The following is a 20837-nucleotide window of genomic DNA, read 5'->3' on the forward strand; positions in this document are numbered from 1 at the left end:
CCTTTTCAACTTTTAAGAGGTATAAACTTGTTCTCCTCTTCCTGGGCTTCATTTCCATATAAAGTACGTTGAAAATGGTTGAGAAATGAAGAAGTTATGAAGTTTTGAAATTTTTTCAGATTCCAACGAACTAGATGGTGGCGAACAACGGAGGCTAATCGGAGAAGAAAGAGAATATCCTGTTAAAGTTAGAGGAATATTCTGACGCCGTTAGGTAACGCCGTTAGATTTAAAGGAATATTTTGTCAAATCTGACGAAATATTCCCTAAGGTTATGTCAGTTTGTCAGGCGCATAGCCTGCGTGTGTAGCCGCAACCTGGCGACGCGTGAGGGTGCGTTTGGCCACCGACCGGTGTGTGCTTGACGTGTATGGGTCCACGACGTCGGGTAAAATATTTTCGTATATTTAAACCCTCCGTTTGAGCAAACTATGGGGGATTTTCCTAGCCTTTTTGTGTAGGTCCTAATTAATTAATTAGTAAAGTTATTTCACATATAGGTGAGACTTAACCAGATAAGGTACGAGGACAAACCAGGCTGAAGGCTATGATCCACCGATGTATCAGTGAATGGGTAGTTGTTTATATATATATATATATATATATACACACACACAAAGTTTTATAGTTTCCACATTTGCTTTTGAATTGATTTACGCCTATCATGCCATGTTTTATTTAATTTTAAAAAATGCGCTATTATGACGTTGAGATTTATATATTGGCATGGCATGTTCATTGTAACATCCCACATCGCCAAAGTGAGTGGATCATGTAAGCCTTATATGTATATTCTCATCTCTACCTAGCACGAGACCTTTTGGTCGATCACTGGTTTCGGGTTCTGTAGGAACTCTGAAGTTAAGCGAGTTCACGCGAGAGCATTCCCAAGATAGGTGACCCATTGAGAAGTTCTCGTGTGAGTTCCCAAAAACAAAATCGTGAGGGCGGGGTCAAGGCCCAAAGCGAACAATATCGTGCTACGATGAAGTTGAGCCCAGGATGTGGTGGGGACCTGGGCCGGGATATGACAAATTGATATCAAAGCCAATCCTTGGCCGGAAGTGTGCCAACGAGGATGTCGGGCCCCTAAGGGGGGTGGATTGTAACATCCCACGTCGCCCAGGAGAGTGGATCCTATAAGATTTATATGTATATTCTCATCTCTACCTAGCAAGAGGCCTTTTGGGAGCTCACTGGCTTCGGGTTCCGTAGGAACTCCAACGTTAAGCGAGTTCGCGCGAGAGCATTTCCAGGATGGGTGAACCGCTGGGAAGTTCTCATGTGAGTTCTCAGAAACAAAACTGTGAGGGAGTGGTCGGGGCCTAAAGTGGACAATATCGTGCTACAATGGAGTCAAGCCGGGGATGTGGTGGGTGAAGGGAAATCTATGAGATTCATGTGGGATTTCTAGTGACTAGCATGCATATACAATTCAAAATTTATATACGAAAGCAACGGAAGCATGTCATACATTTTATCAAAGCTATAGTCATGCAAATCCCCTTCAAGATGCATAGGTTTATATAAGATGCATCAAAACAAAATTTATAAGAAGAACAAACTAGAGGTTTAGTTTTATACCTCTTGATCTAGATCTTAGACCAAGGATGGACCACCCCCAAGATCTTTGCTCCTCAAACTCCTTGAGCCTAGCCTCCCTCCTTGCTTCCTCCACTTTGTATGGTAAGTGCTCCTAGGTTCTCTTCAAGTTTCCAAAGATATGAAAACCTCTAAAGATCCTCACCCACTTTGTAATGAGAAAGATGAAGGAATAACCAAAAGGGTGTATAGATGATTAGTTAAATCAACCCCTTGGTGGCCGGCCCTTTGTGTTCAAGAGAGAGAGCTTTTCTTTTTCTCTTTTGTTGTTTTAGAACACATCAAAACCCTAATGAACTTTGTGTTATAAAGTTCCTTTTATAGACAAAAGAAACAAGTCAACATTTTAACCCATCTCTCCCTTGGTGGCCGGCCATATGTGTTTGGTTTGGGCTTTGGGCTTTTAATTATTTCAAGTCATCCAATGCTTGAATAAAAGCCTAATGGGTTTTGGCCCAATGGGCCTAATTAAACCCGAACGTTTCTTTAAGCCCAAAACGATCTTTATCGCTTTTATGATTTCTTTAGACTTTCTAAATTAATCAAAACACTTAATTAATCCAATTAATTATTTCCTTCATCCATTAGTTACTCACTACAAGAGTGTATTGGTGAACAATCTTTTAGGTTCTAATTAGCAAGGCAGTGAGGTGATTGGCACCAATCCAATTGATTATCCAATCACTTAGTGAATTAAAACTTACTTTTAATTCACCTTCCTTTTGATGACTACATTTAATCATCTAGAAGAACTCACAAGCCATGAGTGACATCTAACCATATATCATGGCTACCCAAGCTAATGTAGAAGTTATTCGGAGAACCTATTCAGTTGGAATTACAATGTAATTCGATCCTTCTCTAAAACAATACTCTCAATCACATTACTAGGGTATGGATTTATAATGTCAAACCCCTAATGTGATTATTCCTTCTTATATGATTCATTTGAGACGTATAGGAACGCTTTCCTTTATTACGCTCGATACTTCGGCCGAAGATTCCCGAATCATATCTTAGAGTATTCATCCTCTCTTATCGAGGATTAGAGATTCCTTGTTGCGCATTCACTTGCCTTCATGGCTAAGTGGCTTAACCCCAACGATGCCTTGGACACTCGCGAACGGAATGACTAACATAATCAAAGATTAAGTACTTAACCACAAGACAACGACGATGCCTCAGGTCAAAGGATTACTTACATTATTCCAACCATTAGAGTTACTTGCTTGACATGTGAGTAGACCTCCATGCAAGTACTCTCGTTCGATTGTGTTCAGTGAACTCATTCCCTTAATGAGCACCTACATACTTGTCTTAGTGTCGCTACACGAATGGGATGAGACTTTCCATCCTTCCAATTGAAGCGGACATAGTATGTACTGGTCTATGGATTGTCAGTATCCCTCCGACAATCCTATGACCAGGAACCTTTTTGGACATGATGGTTATGAGAAGAAGGTCTCTGTAATCTAACATCATTAGGTTACTTCTTCCATCGATCCATTGTCCATGGATTCACTATTTAGGACATATTTTGTTTATTGAGATAGTCCTAATTAGTATCTTTGCCTTCCGATGTATAAGAGTCATATATACATCAATTCATTGTCCTGAATGGTTTCTTCCAAAGATTGACTTTCAGGGCATATTTCCAACAGTGGGTGCCCGGGTGGGTGCCCGGGTGGGGATGTGACATTCATACACTTTATACTTGTTCATCATGCATGCTTGCACCAGTGTAGTACTCGCCCTAGCCAGGGCCAGGCTTCATGTGTATGTTCACATCGCACCACACGTTCACCTTGGATCCTTTGTAGGTGCCAGTCCTATCATATAAGTTGCAATAGGCAACTCCGACTCGTATGTGATGCGCCTAGCGCCAGTCTTCACGTGATTATAGTAGTAGAGTGTATATTATGATTACACCCAGTCCTGTTCATGTCAGATCCCCTCTATATGAACTCGTGTGTTAACATAGATTAATGAGCACCTGATTTTATTATGCTACTGTTGTGATATTGTGGTTTGGCGTATTTCTGGATTTATCGTTGATTTACATTTGATTTCATACTTATACGTAGTAATTTTCAGGAAACTATACATGTTTTATGGCGAGGGGTTAGTATGTTCAGAAAATAAATATGTTTTATAAACCTTTGTTTTTGCCCACTCACCCTACAGTTTTTCGCCCATCCAGGTCCTAGTTAGCTGATTACTCTGTGGCGTACGAGGAATATCCGGCGATTTTGACATACCTCTAAATAAATGTAGGAACTTTTCCTGTTGTGTAATAAGCACTTTAACTAGTTTCGACTGCACACTTTTATGTCATCTATGCTTTGAACACTTGTGTTTTATGGGTTCTTCCCACTACTGCGCACTCGCTACTTTAGATTAAATAAATGTTAGTTTTGGTTTAAATTTATCCATATTTTTGTGCTTCACTTTCCTTTTTGGTTATGTCATCTTTAGGTGACGGCCAGCATGCCTCAACTCCGGTCGGAGTGTGTCAAACGCCTCTTGAATAAATCACCACAAATCTCATCAGGTTCGACTCCGTTTCATCAATAATATACCACTCATTTATGCAAAAAAAAAATTCAAAATTAAACATTATAATATATTATATAATAAAATAATTACTAATATTATTAACTCCCACTTACTGCTTAGTCATCCAATATTGACTTCTTCAGATCCTTTGACACCTTTTTCCAAGATGCCCACTCGGCCATAGGATATTTGTTCCGCAATACATACCTAATCTCATGCGCAAGTTCAGCGTGAGACTCCCTTTCAGATCCCCTGAAATCATTCAAATTGATTTGCTTGCGCCCGTCATTATTTCCTCTTCTACCACATGTATGTGTGATCTTTGCATTCTTTTCTCTATATCCTTCTCCCTCACACCTCTTACTCGTACCATTGGCGGAATTAGCCATCGTACGAACTAGGACATAAGGGGTTTGGGCAAAAGAAAACAAGGGACCTTTGCGTGACGTAGGTTGAACGTTCAATTTGCCATTTTCAAAGCACCTTGCATGATGAAGGTTTTGTCGCGCAAGATATTGAAGCGACGAACCTTTCGTTGCGCAAAGGCTGCAGTAATCACATTGCGAGAAACGCTCAACTTGCAATTTCAGAGCCCTTTGCGCGACGAGACGTCCTCGTGCAATATTGTTATGGGAAAATCTTCGTCGCACGAGTTGTTGGCGCCAAAAACTCACCTTACCCTTCTTTTTTCTTCCTCTTTGTGCGATGAAAGTATGTCTTCCTCGTGCAAAGTTGTATTGCGCGACGCGATTTTTTGTCGCATAGGTTGTTTTACTTTTTTTTTTTTTTTTTGAAGCTATTTTTGCGCAACTGTTGGCTAAATTCGTTGCGCTAGTGTAAATTGTGTGACGAGATTTGCTTCGTCGCTCAAATAATTTTTTCTACTAATGTATATACAGTGGTCCAATCTGACCTTCTCTAATCTCCAATTGGACTGGAGTTGTCTCTTCCAACCTCAATCTAATAAGTTCAGTGGAAATATTCTAGCACAAATCCGTCTCTTGATAAAACTAAGTTTAACAAATTAATAAAAAAAAGCCAAACTAAAACAAAGTAAAATTGATACCAGATGGAGTTTCCTATTTAAAGAAAATAGGAACAGACTCTACACTAACTAATTAACCAAGACTGCTCTAAGCAAATGGATATGTTCTACAACTTTTAAATATCTCACTGATTGAAATTTTCCGACTCTATTACTTTTAAAAGCTTTGTTGTCATATTGATCATTGGTTAGATCAGAAGATAAATCCAATATGCACTGTCTAACAGATCCAATATGCAATGACTTTTTTGAACAGTCCGAATTTCTTGACCTTTGAACTCTGGACAATAAAGTCCGAAAAATATCTCCACTCCTTTATTTTTACCACACGAAAAGGCTGTCAAATGCTGGAAGTACACAAAGCATTCATATCTCTTCCCCAAGAATTTTCAAAGAGCAGAAACATTTTACAAACTCCACCAAAACAATGTACGAGCAAACTTGACTGGCAGCACACACTTGTTGACCGTGAAAAAACCTCTTTTGTGATCAATGCCTTTGGGACCAAGGCACCAACCCAGTCAGACTAGTGCCTTTTGAAAGGTTATTATCAATTGCGTGCTCTTCTCAGCTTCCTATTCAAAACTTGGCGGTTGCATTTGCATATATGAGTTCACATGAGTTTGGCTAAACTTTTAAGACCACACCCATGTCATAATAAAGAGAGAAACTTACATATGCTCTAAAAGATATGTCTATTATGTAAAATATGCATATAATCGAGGCTGGAATGTATCATCTTATTCTTATAGTATTCATCACATGGAAACTGCTAATTACATTCTAGATTAGAGATATACCCATTTACATAATTATATATAACACTCATCGCGAAATAAAGTCAAAGATACATCTTCGTATTCGTATATCATTCATCGCGTGAAACCGGCATATATTTGAAGTTAGAGATAATTCTCCACGTCCTTATAAAACTTATCACGTAAAACTTGCATACAATCAGAAATGAGCGTTACAAGAACGTCAGGATATATCTCGATGACGACCATGACTTTCCCCATAATACCCCTATAGCTAGGCAGTCACATTCACATTCCTTTGATATTCATCCCTTCATTCAATTGGCATACAACTTGTTAGCTGTTTGGAGCATCAAGGTTACACAACAATAATCATGCCCACTTGAGTCCTGACCCAACCTTTTGATAATAATCTCAGTCACACGGATTTATCGATCCTTCTAACCTGCTATCCTCTCTCTCTCTCTCTCTCTCTCTCTCTCTCTCTCTCTCTCTCTCTCTCTCTCTCTCTCCAACAAACATTAATCTAACCTTATTTGGCGAAGAAATATGTGATGCCTCCCCATCGCATGGACCTCTGATATTTAATGTTCAATTTTCCACACACATGGAACTGACTTCTCTTCAACAAGTTGAGACTTGAGATAGAGACACTACAAAAACAAAAACTCCTCATGTCACGTTTTAACACATTTTTCGCCAAAGTTACAAAACAATACTATAAAGATTAAATTTTTGTATGACCATACTTGTTTTTGGTTAAATAATTTCTTACTGTTGTTGTTTCGAGGCTTAAGTTTGACATATATAATTTAGGGCTAGTTTGGGATTGTAGTGTTTAAAAATAAAAAATAAAAAAATAAAAAAATAAAAAAATAAAAAAATAAAAAAAAAGCTTATTAAAATCTGAAACATCAAATGTGTTGGTAAAACAAAAAAAAAGTATTTACTTAAAAAAAACTGTTGTCAATGACAGTAAAAAAACAGAAGCAGGGTCTACCATACTTTTTTAAAAAAATGTTTTTCTTTCAAAACATAATAATCAATGCCCATTTAATGAAATTTTCAAATGATAAGTATACCCCCAAATATTTTACAAAATTACAATCATTATCCTACATTATTTTCTTTGACAATTACTATATCACATTAAATATCATCATTTTTAGTCATTTAACATATTCACAGCAATTTATATAAAAATTTACCAAATACACGGGCACTATTTTTTTTTGTTAAAAGCACTTCTACAAAAAAAAAGAAGTTTACCAAACTACCCCTTAGAGACCCATAGAAAATTTTCGTCAAAAGTTTTTTCTTAAAACTAATTTTAACATATATAATTTAGAGACCTGTAGAAATTCTTTAGCTTGCATTTCATTTTTGTAAAGCATGAGGGGAAGGACTTGGTCTTCAAGGGTCCTTTTCCTCTTCTTGGTTTTTTGTTTGTTTGTATTTTTGGGTATTTATTTGGTAAAGCATTCTTGATTCTTCAGATGATTAAAGTTTGGCATTGAATAGTCCACCGTTATTTACTTAACGGTTAACGCTTCGATGGTTGGTGGCTTTCTGGGCTTTGACCAATGCTTGTCTGTCTGGTCTGTGATTAAACCAATATCTCTCCGGTCTCTCGACTGTCCGGTTCTAAGAGCGGTCTGATCCCTTATTTGATCAGACCGCTCCTGGTGTTCAAACTAGTCATTAATGGTCAATCATATTTAGGCACCTACCCATTTGTTTGGTATACAATTTTCTACCCACTATTTCGCTCACTCACTTTAATTTTTGTCTTTTCGCTGCATATATTTATATAGACGTCCTATTCCATTTGACTCATATCACGTACCTTCCAATTACTTAACTTATCCTTTTGGCCCAAATGGGCTAACGGACGGCCAGGATTTAGATACCGGAAATACACCTTCGTCGCCCTTCCATTTTGCCCAACTTTCAAATCATTCCTTGTCTGCAAATGCAATGTGGGCCACCCCATTGTTACCCTTTTAACTTTTTATACATTTTGATATTTTGATCATTTGTATATTAATTAAGAAAATGTTCTCTTTGTCAAGACAGCGTACGTATTGTTTATGTTGTCAAATTTACTTCAATCAATCTAGAATTCTGGATTGTTGGTCATTTGAATATTTAGTCCAAAATGATGTTCTGATTAACATAGATGTCAAATATTTCAAGAAAAATATAGTTTTCTTACGCTCCTTTTTTATTTTGTGCACGCTCTTATTTAATTATCTTTGATTTATTTAATCTACCCGTCATAAATAAATAAATAAAAGTGAGCATGCGAGGGTCTTTTTTATTTTATTTTTGGCATAAGGCACTTCTCTATGAAAGAGAAGATCCTCTCCAATGCTAAAATTAAGATTTCTATAAAAGTACAAGTGGGGCTTCTTCGCATGTGAGATTAGATATGGTTCAAAACTAGTATCTAGATTCGAGTGGATAAAACTTTTTATGTCTATCAAATATGAGAATTTAGATATATTGCATTGTAGACAGCCTAATGCATCAACGATTCAATATGATAGACATCTCCCTCTTTTATTTTTTATATATATTACATATGAATATTATGTATGATTTAAAAGATAAAGCCAGAAGAAGAGTGGACGGCAGGTAGGGGGATTTATGAATAGGGATGAGATGGGCCGAAGATGGTGAGAGGAGGAGGAGAGGGTGGAGGAGGAGAACCCTATAATTATAAATTGTACTGAGAAAATAAGGGTGGTAGTGAAAACTGAAAAGGACATAAAGTGGACTGATATTCTGAGATAGACTTTCGGGATCCGTCGCCATCATCCGAGCGACCACCACGACCACCACCTAACAACTTCAGCATCCATCGATCTCAGCCACACACACTGCTTTGATTCATATCCTCTGCCTTCTCTCTCAACTCATCCCCCAATCCAATCCAATGCGAAGTTTGTGTCTGTTTGTACTTCTTATCCCACATTATTATTGTTAATTATGTACCTTTCTCAACGTAGAGTTCTTAACCTATACACCTCATTTTCCGCTTTATTCGTGGCTACATGACTTTGTTAGAAGAGAAATATTTGCATGCAAAAGAGAAATTTAACTTTTTTGTATAGCAATTCATGATTGGTTTGGGATGTCATGCCATAATGATATCCTTCTTGGATGAAATCTTTATCCTAGGTAGATGCTAATTGATAGGCAAACAAACTCTCTCTCTTTGTGTCTCTCTCTCTCTTTCTGAAGCTATAAAGAATTTTATCGATCACACAAACATATACAAGAAAGCACAAAATGAGTATATTTCTCCCGTGATCAATCTCTTGATACAGAGATAAATTCGCAAAAGAAGGAAAACCCCTACACAATTGCCACAACAAGAGCCATGAGTCACTAGTTAGATTTGTCACAAAAACGACAAAAATAATAAACGTAGCAAACAAAATTCTTCTCCAACGTCGATGCTATACAAGGAGTATGTAGAGATATTAGAAACGAATCACTTTCTGTTTTTATGGGCCTTATAGCTCCGCTGTAGGTTATTAGCATCACTTGCTCGCTTGATTCGGAAAAATGTCTCACTTCATTCTCTGACTAGAATGCGTTATACTGTTGGACAACAATTGTGCATTACAAATTTTTTTGTTGTTGATCTGTAAGTAGGAGGCAGACTGTCTGCTCTCCTGTTTGAGTGCTCTTCTCATCCCCTCCTATTTGTGCGGTCACGGTTAAGACACATCAACATTTTATAGTCCTATTATTGTTTGTCTTATTATCTCTATAAAAAAAATTAATATAAAATATTAACGTAGCTTAACCGTGACCGCACAAAATATGAGGGGATGAGAAGGGCACCAAACAGGAGGACAAACAAGCTGCCTCCCTTTAAGTAACTCTTATTATTCCTACCTTGATTCCAATTTCCTGCATCTTGAACATGACATGGTTACCTCTCTCATTAACCTATAAGTCTTCAAGAATTAAGTTCTTTAATTTTATCTCTAACAATAAGAGATCGACTCTCTCATCCAAACTCAGATCTTCTTTTTGAAATAATCTAGTTTGAGAAAAAGTCCTGACCCAATTCTTGAGGTCAGATTTTGCGAAAGTCCAAATGTATCATTCATACTTTGCAAGCCTAAAATATAAAAATATAAAAATATAAAGGGGCTAATACAAAATAGCGCTACTTAGTACTACGGTTTAGAGATATTATTCTTCACTTATAAGTAATGTAAATCATATTATTACTAGTCCATTGTGAAGTTAAACTCACATCACCATCTTAATATAAATAATATCATTTGTTAAAAAAAAATTACAAAATATTAGCACCACGTAAAGGTTAGGAACGAAAATACAGATCTAATGACGAGATATTATCATGTGTCCTAGGAAAGCAAATTAATATAGTATTCTCAAAAGATGAGAAGCCACTTGCAAATTATAATCTAACCATATAACTGCCTAGCCTGACATTTCGAATGTGCAAAAAGCTCCTAGCTAGTCCCAGAGGTATAATTATAAATATAATTAAGATTAACTAATTATAATCATGTATGAATTCTTCTCATAATCTCGAAAAGATTAGCATGTTTTTAAGATTTGCAAGAGGGGACATAGACATGCAAAGAGGTAGACGGAAAGTTGGGTGCTTTTTGGTGTTTATTCATGTTATTTGAATATAAACAAACTTTGAACATGCATGTTCATATGTTCTAGACATTAATTTAACTTTTTTTTGTCGAGAAGGATAATTGTTATTATCATTCTAAAATTATTATTTTACTCTAATTTTTTGTATTTAATAATAATAATATACTTGTGAGAAGTGTAAAATAAATTTTTTAGAATGCCAACGACCGTCCTGTCGTGAAATATTATTAATTAGAAGATTAACGTATGATTAGGAGAAGGAAGAAGTTAGGTTAGGATATAGGTTAGGAAGAACAAATAAGATTAAGAAGAAAATGACAGAAATGAAAAAGAAAGATAATTAAAGCAGGCATATTTATAGGGAGGACAAGTACAAATAATAAAATAATTAATTAGGTGAACTCGTTGTCGTTGAGGGTGAGTAGGCATGGTCCCAGAAAGCATAGTGAAAGGTTGGAGGGCCCACCGCCGCAACCACGCACATGAGCCTACGTCGGATGGCTGCCAACTACTGCCCGAAACAAGGGGAGTTGGTAGCGTGTTGGACAGAGACCCTTTCCCTCTTTTAATTTTCAATGTAAATATAAAATAAATTAGACCCAGCGAAAAAAAAAACAACCCAACATGGAAACCCTTTGCTCTCTCTCTATTGCCCTTTCATCATCCACTAATTTACAAACCTGTCATTAGTTATTGGTAACTAGACGGAATTGGATCCTCTCCCAAGCACAAGGAGCGGATGCTCCTGATTAACACATGTGGATCATTGAATTTTCATCCAACGACTATAACTATCATAACTTTAAAGGGATCTTCCTATTTGTAGATGTTAGATAAAAATCCAACGGCCCATGTGTGTTGGTCAAGAGGATCCACTCCTTGTGCTCAGGAGAGGATCTAATTCCATAACTAGACTAATTATACCCTTTTCATAATTGGGTTGCTAAGGATGAGGATCCTATTTGTGAGAATCCTAGCATCTTATACATTCATTATATATCGTGTAATCAGTTTTCGTTATATACAATTTGTATTTTATTTTAAACAAAAAAAATTCAAAATGATTTCTAATCCCATGATGAACAATGAAGGGATAGAATGTGAGAATCCCAAGGATTCCTCACAAAGAAAATCCGGATGGGATCCAAATTTGGTTTCTAAAATTGAAAATGATATCCGCACCTTGATTTTCTTTTACACATCTTTGTTTATTTCGATCTCTTAAAGTATGTTTACTTAACAAATATATTAAAAATAAAAAAATAAACGAAGAACTTAGAACGAGGAGAAATATGGAAGGGAATCAAATCAATTAGTCCCCCTTAGTTATTTGATTACGGATTCTAATGAAAAACTTAACACTTTAAGTTATCCCGTGTCTTAATTCTCGTATCTTAATTTAATAAAATGTAATGGTGTCTAGTATATCCAATGAAATTGTCCTATACCCACTGACCCGACCCCCCTCAAAAGTCATTCGTAGCGATATCAACCCTTTATAGTAGGACGATGTATTACTCAAAAGGTCCACTTTTATCAAAGGCGATAAATCCTACACGCTATAGATGCCCACTGCTCATCCCTTTTCAGTCACACGTTCACAATTGCCTAATGACTGATATATAATTGCAAGGATACAAAACACTTTATTTGTCAAGTTCTTGATAACTCTTCTAACCTAGCATAATAAATTTCTTGCTCAACCTTTGTGTGGTCACGTTCTCCCAACCATTATATTCTTTATAAAGTTTGATTAAATTTGGTTTATTTTGGGGTGCAGTGCAGGGCAATATGATGTGAACGTGAACCACTATTAGTTCAGTTCTTTACACATGTGGAGTCGGATGATAGGATCATTATTCATATAACATCCACACTTTTGTCATTAAATTGGAAAACTGCTTGATCTAATAACAGTTGGGGAACAATACCTTTTTACCAAACAAAAGGGGACGAGGATCATCTTCGGATCCTCTTTCTGAGGCTTATATAGTTAATTTATCTTAATTGTTCATTGTACATCGTACGGTTAATTTTTATTATGTACTGTTTGTATTCAATTTTAAATAAAAATTCAACTAATTTCTAACCGCAAGATGACTAACGAACGAATATAATGAACACACCTTTAAAATCCTCACAAAGATGATCCTATTCCAACAAAAAGGAGCATATGGTTGAAAGCAATTATTAAATAATTAGGTAACCCTAAGGGTATTTAAGTAAAACACATCCGAGGATCTAGAAGAAAGACCCACTAAAAATAAAATAAAATAAAATAATTAAAGGGTCAGTGATGCATATGATGTTGGTGGAAGTTGAAGCCATTGAAACAATATATATAATTAAGGTGGAACAATAATTACCCTACTGAGTATTGATAGAGAGAGAAGCAATACTTAATCATTAACTTAATTTAGTCTTTGGTAAGCAATTTTTTTCTTCGGAAGTAATTAGTGAAAAGAAAAAAAATTCTCATGGAAGCTTCCAATGCTTCTACCTAACACCTTTGAAAAAGAAGAAAAAATTAAAGCAGCTCCTTTTCTAAGGGTCATTGGTCTTTTGTTCATCTTTCTTCTTTGGGAGATTTCGCTTTTGTATTTTGTCTGCTTCTGTTTATGTTTTGCACTAATCTCTAAACTAAACATAATTACGTTGGTAATATGTCCATAACGCAATTATTAATCACTAATTTATATAGGGTTTTACTTGTGATTACTTATATAATTAGGTGGTCACGGATTAAGTCTAAACCAGTAAAACAGAGCCAGATAGTACCTACTAGATGAATTAATAAAGATTTCTTTGTTCTAGTTGGACCCCAAAGTGACATAACATAACATACCAACGAATATATGTACGTTGATAAATATTGGAAGGTGGCTAGGACTCACTGACCTCCGATTGAGGCACGCATGAGAACTACAACTTAAGAAAACAAAGTAGTTTAAGTGAGAGATGCTTGAACGAGAATAACTCATATGTAACGAGAATAACTCATGAGGCATGCATAAGAACTACAACTTAAGAAAACTTAGAATAAAAGTTTTGATGCTTGAATGAGAAGAACTCACATGTAACGTGTATTGTTACATGATTCATAAAGTACTTTTCACATTATATTTTTCATGGTCTAAGCTCGAATGAAGGAATATAAAGTTATAAACACGCTCCCTAGTAGATATTATTATTAACCATTGAAATTGAACTCATCGGAGTCATTATATTATTGAAACTGATAGTTATCAAAGAGTATTATAAAAGAAAAGATGTAACACATATCCGACTAAATATTGTATATACGCACCCATTTTATCTTTCCCTAATCCGAGCATGAATAGTAAACTTAGTGCTAAGAGTACATGCACTCGACACTGGAGCTGTTTGATGCAAAATCTTGAGTTCCAACTATCTGGGCATGCATTACCGTGCTACTTGTCCAATTAAGGTGTGCAAGTATTAAATAATTAATGGAAACAAGCCTCCCTCCCTGACTATCTGAAAACAAAAGAAAAATAATTGGTGCATAATGTATATGTCAGAGTTGACAAAATCATCAAACCCGGTAAACCATTTACAATCTGGTTAACTATAACATGCATGCTGAAGTCAATAAATAAGGGCTTCAAATCTTCTGGTAGCCAGTATCAATGGTGTCCCTTAAATTCTGACCTAATATACATACAGGTTGTTGTTGTTGTGATACCTCCATCAACAATCTAGCTATATATGCTACACGTGGAAGCCTCTTTCTTCCATGTTAAAGGTCCCCCTTTTTTTTTTTTTTTTTTAGTGAAAAAGAGGGACAACTGGTGGCAAGTTACGTTTATCCACATTTTTTGGTCTTGAAGAGGCTATGGGAAATTTCACCATGTCCGTGACCATAGTCAGCAAACTCACCAGCTCAGAGCATCGAACCCGGGACATGTTCAAGGTCTTTGAACTTGATTAATTAATTAATTAGCATAGAAAATGAATGAGAAATTAAAAAATAATGGGAAAGAGTTGACTCTTCAAGTCTAGTCAATTTGTTAGTAGAAGAGACTCCAAATTCATGAATTAAATTTTAAAATGTATAATCACCGACTTCTTGTTTCATAATTCAACCAAATTATTCCATATTGCTTATTTATCATCTCATCCATATATATAAATGGAGGTAGCTGGTGCTGGTAGCACCAACCTGTAACCAATTATATTAACTAAGTTTGCTTGCCAAACATGCTACGGTACATACTGCATCACTGGACTATTAATTTTCATGAGAAAGTCTAAGGCCTAACAAAATTATGTACCATAATTTATGGTAATATGTACATTATACATTTCTGCACCCAAGGAAAAATAAACTCGTGAAAAGAGTTTTCTATTTGATTATGAAATAGAAGACGAGAGTCAAGCTCTTGGCATGGTTGTTGAAGTGAATTACTTTACCACTAACGGTCAAATTCTCCATATTAAAAAAATAAAAGTAAAAAAGGAAGTATTCTAGTGGTTAAAAATATGGTGGGATGTATAGGGTTTAGGTAAGTGGTTATTGTAAAACTTCTAAATTAGAAAGATAATTAGTATGCACACTACAATGATTATCTCCAATAATGAGTATCCCTTAAATCCCAAACTTTTCATTGTTTGTAGAATGAAGTACCCTTGCAAAGTAATTTGATTTGGTTTAAATTTTAAATGAAATAAGAAAGCTTTGAGTGTCACCAATTGTATATAATTATACGTTTTTTTATTTTCTCTTTCTTTACATGACATGGCTTGTTACCCTAAAAAATAGAGTAGATTTTCTGAGAATGGTAGTATTAATGAGTTTCGCTAGAGAGAAGGTGGTGTCATGAATGAGAAAATAATCAAATTAACAAGAGGGGGAAATGTAGGTATGGGTTTTCTCTCTCTCTTTCTTTTTTTTTTTTTTTTTTTTTTTTTAAATAAAAAAGGGACGAGCTGGTGGCTCAGTTCACTCTTCTAGAGGCCAGAAGCATTTCAGCCTCCCATAGCTATCATCGTATGATTAGCCAGCATTAATAATCGAACCCAAGACATGCCGTGTGAAATACAAAATTGGAATTCGTCTCCAACTACTAGGCCATCCCATGATGGTTGTACCTATGGTACGTTTTTCATATTTGTGTTAAATAGTATGGTAGGTTGGGTCCTCAAGGGTTTTTGATAATTTGAAGGTGGGACTCGAGACTAATTGGGAGATTGGTGGTAGAGATATGGGGATACTACGCACAGTTGTTAGTTCCCTACACGCTTTTTAAATAGTTTCCTGGGCTTTTAACTAAAGAAGTGATAGGTTACCCACCACTCCCTATCCCTCTCATCTCTCCTCCTCTCAGAGCTTATCCATCTCCTCCCAAATGATAATTCAATCACCTTCTTCAACAAAGAGACAAACCCCCCAACCCGATAAAGAATCTAACAACTGGTTCAAATATCAAATCTCAATAATGGATTGGTGATTTCATTGATGACTGGATATTTAAAAACAATTGTTTATAGAAATTAATAAAAAAGAAACTATGCTTTTTTGAATATCTCCAATAAGGAGGGTAAGGATTGACTACACTATTATGTTCAAGTCTTGAAGCAAAATCATTATAGTTTCGAAGATTTAGTGTGCTCGATATCTTATATTCAAGTTAAAAAAAAATTTCTCTTATATCAAAATAATTTAAAATATCATTTTTGTCAAAATTAAAAAAAGAAACAACATTATTGCTCTTAGTTGAAAAAAGAAGAAGTGTCATTATTTTGCGTTTGGAAGAGAAATACACAAAAATCTCAAAAACCATGTCCCTATCTTTGGGTATAAAAAGATCCCAATAAAAAAAACGGGTGATGCTATCTATACATCTATTTTATCTTTTACATACTTTTTTTAATTTTTAGTATTTAGATCGAATAAATAAAAAAAAAATCAATAAACAAAGATGTGCAAAAAATAAAAAATATGTGTTAATAGCATCACTCGTACTTAAAGTTGCTAGTTAGCAACAACCGCCATAACATGGCATTAAACCCTTTTGAAGATCTGGTATAAATCTGACAAATCCCAATTTGTCCTTTTAAATAGGAAAAAAAAGGGAAATAATTTCGTCATCAATCAGCTGCTCTGTACTGGGATTATACTAAAATATGCACTAACAGTCATAAACATTAGAGAAAAAAGTAGAGAGCTTTGATGGGATAATTAGCAAAAGCAATCTCTTTCTCTCATTTTTCACCACTCTCATTCCAACTACATCTTACAATTTTTTAATTTTTCATGACTCATTAATTAAATTCATTTCATCTCCAAGCTTCTGTAATCCAAGACCCCATTTTTCAACCCCAAGAAATCATAACCAATATTGGTGGTGCCACTGGTGGCGCCACCAATAGCATCCCTCCCACAGCTGCAGTTCTTTGCATCTTGAAGCCCCAAACTGCAAGAAAAGCAGAGTCCCCGCCCTCCACTCTTCAAACCGTCACTGGGTTGCTGAGGCTGGCAGGGAGGGCTGATTTGAAGCTCAAGATTCAAGTCAGGGCACCTTTCCTGAACTGGGTTTTTTGAATCTTTGCAAACAAGCCCATTGGTTATGGAGATTTTTTGATCTTCTTCTTTGATATTTGCAGAAGCGGCAGCAAAAGAAATTGTGGTTGCAGATTCCTGAGGTGTCTCATTGAGTGGCCTGTGAGTTGTGGGGTCAATCCCTCTGGTCAAAAGCTTCCTTCTTATGTGGGTGTTCCAGTAGTTCTTTATCTCGTTGTCTGTTCTTCCAGGCAGCCTTCCAGCTATCAAAGACCATCTGAAAACATAATCCAAACAAAACCCATTACTCTTCAAGAAGCCAAAAACATATAACACAATTTTCAAATGTTTTTAAATACTACGTTTTTATTACACGAGGACTTCGCATGAGTTTACCCATCATAGTATTATTCTCGTCTAAACTCGCAAACACTTCGTTTTTCAAACAGGGTATGCACGAAGAGATAAATGAATTAGTTGCGCTTACTTGTTTCCGAGGAGGCTATGGAGTTTGATGATGAGCTCATCTTCTTCTTCAGTGAAATTGCCACGCTTGAGATCAGGTCTAAGGTAGTTGATCCACCGCAGCCTGCAGCTCTTCCCGCATCGGAGGAGGCCCGCCGCCTTGGGCAGTGACCGCCAGCAACCCTCTCCGTGAGCTCTGATGTAGGCAATGAGGCGGTCGTCTTCTTCCTTGGTCCAAGCTCCTTTGTTGGTGTGAGCCTTCTCACAGCAAGGAGATCTTCCCATTTAAAAAAAATATGGAAAAAACTTGAAAGCTTTAAGAAGAATAATTAGTTGCAGCTATAAAAGCCGTTGCCTTTGTTGTTGTTTATGCCTGGTTTTTTGGCTTTAGACACAGATGAAGTGCTGGTGGTGGTGGAAAAAAATGGAAGGCCTTGTTTTTTTGTATTTGCATTTGCTGCAACATAAAGGCCGGCCCTTGTGAGGACTTGGCGTATGATTTTATAGCCTTTTGACTAAGAGAAAAAGAAGAGAGAGAAAAAAGAGGAGAGAGGGAGAGAGAGAGAGAAGGGGACCTAATTGCTTCTAGATGCGAGTTGGTGAGACAGGTTAGAGGGAGGGGCTGGTGGACTCTCTCTCCTCTCTCTCTCTCTCTCTGACTAGATAGATATTATTATGGCATCAAAATCGCATATAATAAGTTAAAGGGACATTAACTGTTGGCCCTACTAGTAACCTTCAGGTAGGTGTAAAAGTAAGGTATATATACATACATATATATATATATATACTTATATAAATAACTGTTATTAGAATTTTAAATATTTCATTATACACTCTTTACAAGTGTATTTTTTTTTTAAATATAAAAATTTTAAAATAAAAAATAAGATTTTTGAATTGCTATTCAAAATTTCCTTTATTTATTAGGGCAAAAACATGGTGAGATTTCTGTTTTATCTGTGTGTGTCTGAAACTTTTGAGAAAAAATATGAAACTCCAGTTCACCAGACTTGTACGATAACATATGAAACTTTTGAGATAAAAGATGAAACTTCTGTAGATGGAAACTATTTGAATATTAATGGTGTAGTAGTTGGTACATATTGAATTTCATCATACCGACCATGAGAGTCTTTGTCTGCAGTACTTTTCATTTGTCCCCCTCCCAAGGCAAAATTCTGGTTCTTTTTCTTCGGCTAGTTTTTATTGCTCACTGTTGGAAGTCTTGAATGCTTCAGAGTTGGTTCCATGGAATGTCATGAGAGAAGCGATTACGTGTTCCTACCTCTCTTCATTTTGTGACGAATAATGTAATAAGAGAAATAGACATATAATTGTATGCGACTAGTGATATTGTAAATTTTTGTCGAGTACATATCTGAGTAAATGTTGTATACCAATCAAAATTTGTGAGACTTATATTTAGATCATGAAGTGAGGTAGATTTGTAAAAGTAATGAACCTGGTTATTTTAATAAGTTGGTTGTAGTGGGTTTTTGGGAAGAGATGTCACTAGCTGACTTGGTTATTCTTGTGCATAAGAACAGAGATGGTAGTTGTGGTTGTTTATTCTATTGGTAATGCATGAGAGAGAGAGAGAGAGGAGAAGGGCTTCTAGAAGGGTGGGAAGTTGGGGTTAAAGGAGGGAGGATGATGAAAGAAAAAGTAGGGTAATGAGTATGGTTGTAGTTGTATATGACCCTTGGTTCACCCTCCACCTTTTTCCTTCCCCTTCCAACCTTGTGGTGCAAGTTTAGGCAACAAGGGATAGGGTTTGGGACGCGATGGGAAGCTTTGATTCACCCTCTTGTTGTCATCTCCATACCACCCCCCCCCGGGGGATTTGCATATAATTTTTTTTGTTACCTTACCCACCACCACACATGCACTCTCTCTCTCTCTCTCTCTCTCTCTCTCTCATGATCATGTATTTCAAGTGGATGGTAGGCGGAGAGTTAAGGATCATGGGCACAAGTTGTTTTCGAAAGAGAGGGGGGAGAGAGAGAGGGAGGGAGAGGTCCACTTGTTATGTGTGCGTGTATTTCACCTACCTTTTGTCATCCTTTTCAGACTGTCCTATGGCACCCAGTGCAACTCCTCCTCCCACTTATGGCTTCTATCACTCACTCCTTGATGTTGAACTTTGGCATGATTTTAACAAATATTTTCACTCCTTACCCACAAGCTACAAGTACAACTCTCTTAATCACTTACCCTCACAATTAACCCTATCCATATTTTTTGAACTAAGAGTAATGATGAGGTCGATTGAGGCCAAGGACTCTTTGACTAATTCCAACTATATTGTACAATTCATAATGCATAATGCATCAACCCTCAAGATCAGCTCAGATTCTAGCATTCTTCTTGCATATATGTAATTATTATGAAATTTGAGCCACTAGGACGACCTAGCCTAAATCTACTCTTTATAGAGTAAAATGCACAATGCATCAATGGTCAAGATCAGCTGGCGCTTGATTGAAAGAAGAAAAAAAAAAAGCTTGTTAGAGACTTGTATTATTAAATCTACCTCCACATCTAGCAAATCTCGAATTCTTTACTAACTTGAACTCAATGATTGCAATCTTTTAGGTTGTGTGTTGACACCAGTGATTAGCTACATGGTCTCTATCTGCAGCCAGTTTTTCCTACAAAACACCCACATTGGCACATGGACAATGCAAAGAAAGGGAGCAACAACAAACGTGGCAAGAGAATCAAAACTAATCAAAGCAATTAGGCAATTTGGTTAAGGGAACTTTAGGAGGGTATGGATGTATGTAATCCTAGATCGGAAATTTTAATCACAATTGTATTTGTAAGGTGAGAGCCAGCACATCAACACGTGGATGTCATGTGCTTGGGTATTGAGGTGGAGAGCTGTCCTTTGCGCTTTACCTACCTCTTTTGGCCGGCTGCCCCTTCCCATGTGGGGGCATCTCTGGAACTTAGGGCACGGTCTATTTTTTCAATGACCCACATGCAGTGCATGGACAATGGTGCATTTGGATAAACCTCTACCCTTCACAAAATTAGGCCTAATCCTATTGTTAACTTCCCTAGCGTATTTGGTATCCTTTTTAATTTCACACGGAATTCGATGCATGGGTTTTGTGACACGAAGGCTGTCATGGGACCAATTTTTGGTCACCAAAGCTATCACGACAATGATCTAAAAAGATAGTACAGTTCTTGTCATTCTAAACATGATGTTTGTTCTCTGATA

At 36.4% G+C, this 20837-nt stretch overlaps 1 protein-coding gene across 1 annotated transcript; it reads right to left on the reverse strand.

Annotated features, from left to right (window-relative positions):
• Positions 1 to 16720: 16720 nt before the first annotated feature.
• Positions 16721 to 18110, reverse strand: LOC137728701 (myb-related protein 308). Its single transcript, XM_068467440.2, has 2 exons — positions 17628 to 18110; positions 16721 to 17417 (listed from the first exon to the last, which is right to left on the reverse strand). The coding sequence occupies exons 1-2, from the start codon at positions 17888 to 17890 to the stop codon at positions 16913 to 16915; spliced, it is 768 nt and encodes a 255-aa protein (XP_068323541.2). The 5' UTR covers positions 17891 to 18110; the 3' UTR covers positions 16721 to 16912.
• Positions 18111 to 20837: the final 2727 nt, after the last annotated feature.

This window comes from Pyrus communis, chromosome 10 (genome assembly GCF_041283825.1).
Source record: "Pyrus communis isolate YQ-2024b chromosome 10, ASM4128382v1, whole genome shotgun sequence".
NCBI classification, from domain to species: Eukaryota; Viridiplantae; Streptophyta; class Magnoliopsida; order Rosales; family Rosaceae; genus Pyrus; species Pyrus communis.